This window comes from Macrobrachium nipponense, chromosome 42, assembly GCF_015104395.2.
Source record: "Macrobrachium nipponense isolate FS-2020 chromosome 42, ASM1510439v2, whole genome shotgun sequence".
NCBI classification, from domain to species: Eukaryota; Metazoa; Arthropoda; class Malacostraca; order Decapoda; family Palaemonidae; genus Macrobrachium; species Macrobrachium nipponense.
Genome location: NC_061103.1, coordinates 234,787 through 246,360, shown reverse-complemented (window position 1 = coordinate 246,360; position 11,574 = coordinate 234,787). Strand labels below are relative to the sequence as shown.

The following is an 11,574-nucleotide window of genomic DNA, read 5'->3' as shown; positions in this document are numbered from 1 at the left end:
TTTCTTTGATTTCCTCAATAGATTGGGCATAATCCTCCATGCTTACTTCTATTCCTTCTCTTGTTTTAACTCTATCAATCCCTGTAAATCTGAATTCGGATGACTCCACCTTAGAAATCGTAAAATTTTTCATTAAAAGATCCTTGATCATATCCACAGATTCTCTCTTTCCTGAAATAGAAAAATCATCAACATGACACAAAATCATACCAAGTAATGATACGCCGTCATGGGGCTAGTAGAAGGCGTTATCTCCATGCAGTGTTTTCATTCCTCTTGCTTTAAAAATCTTGTCTACTTTAAGCCAAAATTTCCCACCTGCGTCTTCAAGCCCATAGATTGGCTTTTTCAGTTTCCAAATGGTCCCTTCCTTTTTTATATCTTTGGGTGGTTCAACAAACACATCACGCTCCAGTTTTTCGGCCTGTAAGAAAGCTGCTGAAATGTCGACGCTCTCCAGTTCAAATCCTTCATTAGCCGATACTGCGATGAAAGTCTTGAAAGACTCTCTCAAGGAGGTTGGGGAATCTGATTTTGGTTTCTCCGTTTCCTGGAATCCTCTAGCAACTAACCTTGCTTTTATTTTGGTCTTCTGCCCATCTTGTCTCTCTTTTTCAGTTATGACCCACCTTGAACCAATCTTCTCCTGTCCTGTATCTTTTACTTCTTCAAATGCTTCATAATACTCAAAATTTTCAAGTTCTTTTTCTTTAGCATTTATAACTTCAGGCTCATGATGACGACTCTTTGGAACTTCTACTACATATGTGGTTATTTCCTCTACCAAGCACTCGTCATTCGACAATTACATCCAGTAAGTACCAATGTTATCTAGTTCTACATTTTCCTTAGTCTCTCTTACTTCACTTTCTTCTTCTTTTTCATTAATCAGATATTTCCAGTCCCTTATTTCATTTTCGAAGTCTACTTCAATGGTTTTACCTCCCTCTAGTTTTATGAAGCACACGAATTTGCGCTTTGAGTTAGGTTTGTTCAATTCAGTCACTTTTCCTTTGTATTCCTCGCCATTCTTGAAGGTCATAATTATAATTTTCTTCAGATGGAATATGATCTTTCACGGTTATTTTGTCATAATTCTCTTCTGCCAAATCAGGTTTACTAACAACTGTCGCTTCTTCTCTCTTTTCTAAGTTAATTTCTTCACTCTCGGACTGGTCAGTAAGAGCTGCCTCATCCTTCGACTCAATCTCATCTTCTTTTTTCTCATGAGCGAAGTCCTTAACGTTCCGTAAGGTTGCAAGTGACAAGAAGCTACTTTTTTCATATCTCCCTTCCATCTTTTCCACCGTAGCGGGACCAAACCATTGTTTTCCACCTTTGTGCTGGTAAAATACTTTCTCCCCAGGTGTATATAGATAATCATTAAAAGACGCATTTCTTGAGTTTAAGGCAATTTTCAACTTTTCACCATGCTCAATTTCTCTATACTTCTTATTCACTTCTTTTTGATTTTCAATATGTCTTCTGACTGCTTCTGACTTCGAGATTAAAGATTCGGTTGCTACATTTCCACTTGTTATACCAGGAACTACTACAGCTCTCCCAGTGAGTAACTGTAATGGGGCATATCCGTTCACTGTTATGTTAGTATTATGACACCAGGCCGCTTTTGAAACTGCTTCATCTAATGTAATTCTATCATTCTCTTCCATCACTTTCTTCACAGTTAGATCAGCGCTGTAATGATTTCGTTCGTTCAAACCATTACTCCAAGGGGAATATGTTGGGCCAAACCTGCTCGTAATTCCCATTGCAGAAGCCAAACTTTCTATTTCCTTATTTTTAAATTCTGGTCCATTGTCTGCCCAAAATCCCTCAGTAGGTTATCCGTATTTCTCGCACCAGTTCTGGGTGATGGCATGCAAAACAGTGACTGCTTCTTTGTTCTTTAGCACAACTCCACTTATTAATTTTGTGAAGGCGTCTACCATCCACAGAATGTTATCCTCCTTCACTTGCTTCAGGTCAACTGTGACCTTTTGATAAAATTCCGTCACTGTTGGGATGGCAACATTTGGTATACCTAATGATCTTTTATACTTTTGGCAGGGTATACATTCATTAACAACTTTCTTAATAATCTTTTTGGTTCGGTTGGTTATTACTCCTGCCAATGTGAACAAATGGAGGAGTTGAGTTTCTCCCTTATGGCCAGATACCAGATGTACCCTTTTTACTCTTTTATACTCTGATATCTCTTTATTGCTTTCCAGTTGCTTGACAAACATGACAATCTCTTCTTCGCTACATTCTTTATTGGTTTCCAAGACAACGGCAAGATGGTTACCTTTAGTGGTTATCAAATCTATTTCTAGGTTTGGAACCAAGCTTCTGATAACTAGTTTTTCCTTTCCTCTCCTCTCTCATAATCCTGAGAGGCACTCCATTTCTGGAGTTGTTCTTTAGAACACAAAAAAGGGATATTAGCTTCAATAGTACAAAATTGCACTCGTAGTCTACTGAACTCTGCTCCATTTCTCTTTCCTTTAATTATCAGTGGAACCTCAAACATTTTGTGGCATTCATAAACTTTGCTTGGTCCAAATTTGAACTTTTTCTTTTCTATTCTTTTAACATTAACTTGCCATTTTCCAATTTGATTTTTCTTCAGATATTCTTCTATCCATTTCATTCCTGCTACATTTTTGGGTGCACCATTGTCAATAATCATCTCAGTTTTCATTTTATTTTCATCCGTAAAGTAAATTTCAGGCATTTCTACTTCTCCTCTCTCATCTTCAACACTCACAAATCTGATGTTACTTAATCTATTCAGACAGCATTCATTTCTACACCTTTTCTCTCTCGATTCTGATCTGAGCCTCCTGCCGCCCTACATCGGACGATTTTGCCCATTCCTTTCAAACTCTTTAGGATCTTCACTTCTTTCTGAAGGCTCTCTTCGTTTAAAGGAGTCTATTCTGTTTCGGTTTCTATCTCCTGATCGAGAGTAATGTCTTCTACTCTGATATCTGCTTCCTGACTCTCTCATGTTTTGGCTTCTGTCTCTCGAACGAGAGTATGGTCTCCTATTTCTTTGCATATCATTTGATCTAGATGTAGATCTTTGTCTATTTGTATAAAATACGTCCAATTCCTTTTCGGGTCTTTGGTTTTCTATCTTTAGTTCCTTGAACTCCTGTTTACAAATTTCTATGGTCACTTTATCTTCAACATTTTTTAGTTGTTTCATAATTGAAATTTTTTCTGTTGTTTCTAATTTAGACTTATCTAAAAACAAAACTATAGTCCATAACTTCCACTGTGATCCAAAGTTTACTCTATCCATTTTCACTAAAAGATTCTCGAATCTATTCAGATACTCTTCACCTGTTTCTTTATCTTTCTGTTCAAATTTTTGTATTTCAGAAACCAATTCAGACATTTTTTCCAAGATTGTTTTTTCAAATTTACGTTTTAGCAAATTTATCGCGTCTTCAATGATAGTTACACTGTTAGCGTTTACTTTTTCTATAACTTCTCTTGACACAAATTCTGATAATGCTCCAATCTCTTTGTTTGTCTTTAAACTATCCACCAATTCGAAAAATCTTTGAATTGGAGGAATGGTTGTCTGTGAATCCCATAGCCTTAGTTGATGGCAATAACTTTCATAAAACCTGGCCATTAAGTCCAGATTGGAGCTTTCCCGATTTTAACTAAATTAACATGGTTATTTCCACTTCCAACTTGGTTTATCTCAAAATTAGTTTCAATGATTTTCAATAATTTGTCTAGTCTTTCATCCACATCACTCTTTTCATACATTATCCTGTTTGTTTCTTTACCGAAATCCCACTTTTTGTGAAAGTTTTTCTGGTGCGAAATATTGGTTGCTCTGTTTTTAAATAGTTTATTGCACTGTCCACAAATTCTAGCCTCATACCTTTGATCTAACTGGTTTTTTGCTGCTCAAAAAATTCATTTGTTTCTAGCCACCGTTTTACCTGTTCCACTTCACTTAAATTCAACTCATTATTTTCACACTTGCTCTCATCTCCATTTTCTTTATGTCCCAATACCGGGCCTTAACACTTATGACAAAATTTGAAAATAAAATTTCCAGCATTGTCTATGGTTCCAAAGTTAGCCAGTCGGGTCAACTGGTTCATAAGCTCACTTTCATCCTCAATGTATCCTGGTAAGGAAACTGCAAACTGCAGAGTATTCTGAAGACGCCATCTTTCCTCGTTAGGGAAAAAATTATGTATCAACAATTTCCGATTATAACTGCGTTTCACTTTATTGTAGATAGTAACATCAGGGTTCAAGGTTTCTTCCAGAAGATCCCCAAGCACTCACAAACACTCAAAACAGCAAAAGGATTAAGCTACTGTGAAGACTCGCAATTACCATTCTTCGACTCACACAACTTCAGGCTCAGGTCGTCTACCTCACCATGTATCAACAGTTCAGCATCATCACAACAAATTTGTTTTCTTCATTTGTCCATGATATCTGCTCCCCGAAGCACTCTGGTCGACAGAACCAATACGCCCTTTCCAGTTCATTAACCGAAATCCATTGGTTTTCCTTCTCACAGACGGTTTCACATTTGCGATATCTTACGCACACAACTTCCGGATTACTCCCCCACCCCGATGTTCGGGAACTTTTAGCTGCTCATCATTTTCTTTTATCTTTCGTAGTAAAATTCAATCTCCAAGAGGATCGCCGCAGTCCCTCAAACCACGCTCTGCTACCATATAATACCCTGGGAGGTGAAGGAGATGTCAGTTCTTCAAACAGGAACTTTATTAATTAAAACATACACGGGAGCGATACCAAAGCTCGAGTCTCAAAGACACCAAGGTTACGAGGGAACAAGCAATAAGGATTGTTATCTGTTAAAATATTGAATCCTAACAGGAAAAAAATTTCTGTATATGACTACAAAAGGAGAGAGAGAGAGAAAAAAAAAAATTATATATATATATACTATATATATATATATATATATATGTATCATATATATATATATATATATATATATATGTATATATATATATATATATATATATATATTATATATATATATATATATATATATATATATATATATAAAGGCGGACACAAAGAATGAAATAGATAAGACTGAATAAGTATGATTTATTTTTGACAAAAGGGGAGAGGCAAACACAAGGGCGGGAAGGTAGAAAGGGCGAATGGTCTATTAGGTAATGTTCAGTTGTACAGCAGTTGAATGCTTGTTGAGGGTTGGTGACAATTGTTTAATGAAGAGGGACTCGAGATGGGCAATGACCGGTTATCTATTGCTTGGGATAAGATTTTAAAATCATTGTAGTGAATGCTATGTTTACATTTTATTGCATGGTTGCGTATTGCAGAAAATTCTTTCTTAGATAAAGTTAATCTGTTTGGTAACTGACACCCCGATGTTAATCGATGCGAACCTTCAACAGTCGACTAGAATTACCGACATAGATTCCCACATTTAGAAAACTGAATTGTGATTCTCATCTTTGAAAATTCAGATATCTAAACTTTGCATTCTGAGTTAAATTGACTCGCTTCATATGGTCAAGAATATTATCGTGCAGCACGAGGGCATATCCGTATGTAACAAGCCAAAATAAATAATGGATTCCTAGGCACATTTCTGCATTAAAAAAAAAGCCCATGTACGAAAAAAATAAAGGACGCAACAAAGATGATCAATGTCAAATTCTCAGATAAAACAGAAAAAAAAGTGTACAGCAACAAAAGACAAGGTAAAGTTGTTGAGAGAAGTAAAATATTCACATTTTCAATGATAATAATAACGACCTGATACATTTAAAACAAAGACAAGGATAACAGAAATAATAACAAAAAGAGATACCTGAATCCCAAATGGCGGAGACAGTAATTACCGCGAATCGCCCAAAATCGAGTTTCTTGAAGGGAATGGCGTGACGAGAGTAATAAACCTCAGCCATCAGTGTTGTTCTTGACAGTCTCGAAGGAATGGCGTGACGAAAGTACTAAACAATGTTAATCGCCGGCGAATGCAAGGTTTTTATTACTGCCTCTAGTTTTGCTTTGTTTTGTGTTTTCATTGAAGTCGAATGAAAAGAGGAACAGCGCGGTTTTTGGGGCTTTGGAAGTCGCAAAGAACATCCTTTTCACTTTCCACTTCTGCCTCAGCACTCATACGAGAGCTGCTGTTACTTCAGATGCCCACTGGTACTTGGGAATTCGGCTACTGTTACTGCGAAAGTTTTCAAAAAATCCCATGTTGTCTGCATTATAGTTTGACAAGAATCTTGATAATAGTATCAACGGAAAGATAAATAATTTTCCTATCTTTAGGTTCAGTTTTCGTTAGCATAATATCAATACTTTGCACGAAGCAATGCTAAGAATTTCCCATAACACACGAAAACCTTTGTTAGAATTGACTTTCCCTGGCAATTTCTGCTTCATAAAACTCTAGTATTCTATTTTTCCTCTTCAAATATGCTCCCTTTTACCACCGGTTTATCTGTGATTATCATTTTTCATGAATGGACTGATATCGTTCTCATATTATTGCATCTGAAGCCATTTTTGTACAATAATATCAATCACTGTGCTCTAACTCAGCTACGTTCATTCTCTTGAGAAATGGGGAAAGCACTTTCCCGACAACCAAACATGAAAGATGCCATTTACGAAATTAGTAATTAAATATTTCTTAGTTTCGTGAAATACGTCCTTTCTGTGGAGCTCACTGATATAATAATTTTGTTATATCTACAAAAAAAGCAGAGATAAGAACAAAAACATTGACAACTATAAAATAAAATGCTAAAGCTATTGTAACTAGTACTGTACCATATGGCATCATACATACCAGGTGGTGTTTAAGTGCTAATCCTCCCAGCCTGTCTCCCACCCCTGTGTGTGTGTGTGTGTGTGTTTACGAATCCACGCACACTTTACCCGTGGGCCTTCTCTTCTCTACTGCTTTCTTTTACGGGTATCGGTTTTTGGAAATGGCCAACCTACTGATATGACTGTGTGAAAATATGCGCCGTAACCTGATATTTTTCAGTGATTTTTCAAATATTCTATGACTACAAATAATACTTTTTATGTCAGCAATTGTTTCAAATGGCAGATCAGATCAGCGAATAATATATTGACCCTATTTCTGGGTGATATTTTAGTGATGGTCAAGCACTCAGTTGACAAGGAATACCACACATAGTTTTCTAAATTTAGATTGATTGTGAGGTCTCAATGAAAACAGGACTAGTACTGATAACTTTATCATGTTGTTGTTGGAGATTAACCCTTTACTGCCGACTGGACGTATTTTACGTCGACTTACAAAAGTTATTTTTTAAATTCGCGGAAAAATACTTAAAGGCCTACCAGCCTAAAACTTTTGAATCACCCGCCTTGGGGGATGCTGGGAGTTCACGGATCAAGGTGTTGTTTTGTTTACAATCGTTACGCAGGCGCGCAGGAGCGAATTTCTTTCTTGCCGCACTAAAAAGTATCTGCGACACATCTTGGAAATTATTTCGTCACTTTGACATAATTTTTGTACCATTGTAAATTAGCCGTTACATGAAGTATTATATATGAAAATGTGCAGATTTTTATGTAGAATACAACTATAAAATATTCATGATTGTAGTTATTATCAGTTTTGAGATATTTTCATATAAATAACGATAATTGCCAAAATTTCAACCTTCGGTCAACTTTGACTCTACCGAAATGGTCGGAAACGCAATTGTAAGCTTAAATCTTATATTTAGTAATATTCAATCATTAACTTAATTTTGCAACTAATTGGAAGTCTCTAGCTCAATATTTTGATTTATGGTGAATTTATGAAAAAACTTTTTCCTTACGTCCGCGCGGTAACTCTTCCGAAAAAAATCATACATGCGATTGTGGTAATGTTTGCACCATTTTAAAATTAGCCGTTATATAAAGTTTTATATATGGAAATGTGCGCAATGTCATGCAAAATACAACTAAAAACAACCCATGGTTGTAGCTTTTATCAGTTTTGAGATATTTTCATATAAATAACGATAATCGCCAAAATTTCAACCTTCGGTCAACTTTGACTCTACCGAAATGGTCGGAAAACGCAATTAAAAGCTAAAACGCTTATATTCTAGTAATATTCAAGCATATACCTTCATTTTGCAACAAATTGGAAGTCTCTAGCACAATATTTCGATTTATGGTGAATTTATGAAAAAAATAACATTTTCTTTACGTCTGCGTGGTAACTGTTCCGAAAAAATCATGTGCGTATTGTGGTAATGTTTGCACCATTTTAAATTAGCCGTTACATTAAGTTTTATATATGAAAATGTGCGCAATTTCATGTAGAATACAACAAAAAATAATTGAAGGTTGTAGCTTTTCTAATTTTTTGGAATATTTGCATATAAATCACGATAAATAGAAAAAAACCACGTTCGGTCACCTTTGACTCTACCGAAATGGTCGAAAAACGCAATTGTAAGCTAAAAATCTTACAGTCTAGTAATATTCAGTCATTTATCTTCATTTTGAAACAAATTCGAAGTCTCTAGCAAAATATTTAGATTTATGGTGAATTTAAAAAAAAATCTTTCCTTCCCTTCGATATTCGGTCAACTTTAACTCGTCAGATATGGTCAAAAACTGCAATTGTAAGCTAATACTCTTACAGTATAGTAATATTCAATCATTTGTCTTCATTTTGAAAGAAATGGAAGTCTCTAGGACAATATTTAGATTTATGTGAATTTTTGAAAAAAAATATTTGTTTATGTCCGCGCGTTACGAATTCATGCATTATTTTGTGATAATATTTTCTCTGTGTTGCTTTTATCGTTTTACAATGTGTTATATATCAAAAAGATTGCAATTTAGTGTACATTACAACGAAAAAAAAGTAACTTGTTACCTTTAACTGTTTTGCGCACAGCGCGATTTGAATACAAATATATATGAAATTTTGTTTTTGCTCTATCATATATCGCATTATTTATATATGATAATGATAATTTTTTTCATTTCTGATGGTTGCATACTAAACTTCAGCCAATGACAAAAAAAGGAGCCAAAAATGAACTCTTAATCTTGAAAACTAAGCGCGCTGTGATTTTTTTGAAAAAATATTTTTCCACTTCCGTCTTACTACTCTGAAACACCTCCGGCACACGGGAGACAATTTTTTTTTTACCGCTTCGGCGTTTAAGGGTTAAGCTGGCCTTATGCCAGCACGGGCTCTTGCTCATCGAGCAGCCCGTAGGTCATCTATGATATATTTGGCAATGTTTGTATGTATGTATGATTGGTGTGGGCGCCCGTGCCGTCGATCTGACGGGACCGAGATTCGGAACGGAGATGGGATTCCAACCCGGGAAGGTCGAGATCTACGTTCGGGAGCCCGGGCTCCCAAAATTTCTACTTCCCCCCCGAAGGGTGAGAAGGATTCCCTGAAATAGAGCTGGTTCTGCCAGTGAAACGGGACTGGCTATGCCCGTAGGCTTAGTTTCTTTACAAATTTCTTTATACATATGACTTATCATTTGGAAAAGAATACTATAGGGTAAACATCAATGATATAAAAGAGGGTGTATTTAGAAGGGGGTTGACAGAGAGAAAATGAGAGGGAGAGAAAGTGAGAGAGAGTAGATGGGGTGTTAGGGAGAAGAAAAAGGAAAGAGAGAGAGAGAGAGAGAGAGACAGTTGGTATTACTGAGAAGAAAGAGGGTAAGAGACAGTGATTGTTGGAGAGAGAAAGAGAGAGTAAGAGGAAGGAATGAGAGAGAGAGAGAGAGAGAGAGAGAGAGAGAGAGAGAGAGAGTTGAGGGGGTGTTAGGTAGGAGAAAGATGGAAAAATATGGGATGCATCCATACTGTGAATTGTCAAAATAGGGGTCCATGTAGAATGCTCTTCACAACTTGTGGCCAGAACACCCCTGCTCCCGGCTCCCAGAGACTGAGACTGGTATAAAAACTGTGTATGTAAGTTAAAAATACCTTTCACTTCATCAATCGACAAAAGAAGTTTTACCACAACCACAGTAGGGAAGCCAGTAATGACATTTATTTTAGTCCTGATGAGCGTATGTAAGTGTATGTGTGTGTGTTAGTCTACACCTACATTTTTCAACATTTATTGTTTTTCCTTTGCAGCAGCAGTTGAAGTCCAACATACAAATGCCACCTAAGAAAAGAATAAGGATTGGACGAAAAACCGAGGCAGCTTCGCGTCTTCAGGAGCAAGGTCAAATGAATCTAATGATCAGAAAGATTCCAGGCTCGAGAAAATGCTAACTAATTCATTTTGATATTCATTTTTAAGGATGTTATTGTTTTGGCAGTTTTGCATTCCTCACAATTCAGGTCGTGGTAATGTATTCAATTGTGGCTTGATTTATCTATTTTCTTTTCATAAACTATGCTCTAGGTTACACGGACCAATCTAGCTGGAACCGGCCCCGTAGGGCGGGTAACCAGCCAGTATTGAATATTTTACAGGTGGGAAGGTGAGTTTTAAAGATATGTGGTGAGACTTTATTATCTATGATATCAATGGAATATGCAAGTGAAATGATATGATCTTCAAAAATAAAATGAAAGGTGAACAGGCGAGGCTACAAACCCTTAAACCCTAAGGTACCCATCAGTAGGAGGAAAAGATCGATAGCAGCGAGTTCTGGCGCGTCACAGATAGCCACTAAGGAAAATGAAAAAGTTATCGTCGTAGAAAAAGAAGAATAAAAAAAGGCAAAACTCTATTGGGTTTCAGTACCATCTTTCATTACTCGAAGATTAAAAAAAAAAGCATCGATCGGTAGTGGTGAAGATCGATGATAGAAAAACGAAAATTTATCAGTTTTAAAGACAACAAAACAGAAGTTAGCAACGTCTTAAGCGGTAGTTCGAGTGACAGTTGAAAAATTCGGTCGTTAGACGTGAGGCGGTCGAAAACGGATGGGAAAGGAAGATTGTTAAGTAGTAGAAAAAGTGGATAGTTGCCAACCAAATAGATAACAACTAATTACAGGTGGCATTTACTTATTTCGAACTCTCCCACGAAAATGACGTCGGTCTGAGTGTATCCAACAGCACTCAGATGCCGTTTATAGGTCTGGGTTTTAATGTCCCTTCCGTGGGACTGGATCCTCTTCTGTTTGAGTTCCTGCTTCCGCTTCGACTTGCAAAACAGGAGCTACTGGTGGTGTTTTCGGTCTGCGTGTCTTCTGCCACGTCTTCAGCTGTCGATTCTTCGGCCTGGGCTCCTATAATAGTCCTATTTCCACTCGCAAAACAGCAAACTACTGGCTGTGCGGGGCTGGGGAGAAATGAACTTAGGGGTGAGGGTAAATGTGTATAAGGGTAGGGGAAGATTGTTAAGGGGTCGTGGGAATAAATAACCTTAGGGGTCGGAGGGGTGATTTTAGGGGTTGGAGGAGGTTGGGGGAGCAGGAGGTTGGAGGTAAGGAAAGGATGAGGGGTTGGGAATGTCATGTCGGGGTTTAGGAGGTTGTGAAGGGTTCACTTGCTGGGGGCCAGGAGACGTCGTTGCCATCGTTGATTCAGTTA

At 37.0% G+C, this 11,574-nt stretch overlaps 1 protein-coding gene across 1 annotated transcript; it reads right to left on the bottom strand.

Annotated features, from left to right (window-relative positions):
- Positions 1-2,854: 2,854 nt before the first annotated feature.
- Positions 2,855-3,649, bottom strand: LOC135213226 (uncharacterized). The gene has a single exon (XM_064247204.1). It carries the CDS (start codon positions 3,647-3,649, stop codon positions 2,855-2,857), a length of 795 nt encoding a protein of 264 aa, XP_064103274.1.
- Between the last annotated feature and the right edge of the window lie 7,925 nt (positions 3,650-11,574).

Excerpts from the sequence above, each read along its gene's own strand:
- LOC135213226 (XM_064247204.1), bottom strand. The coding sequence starts at position 3,649 with ATGGCCAGGTTTTATGAAAGTTATTGCCATCAACTAAGGCTATGGGAT.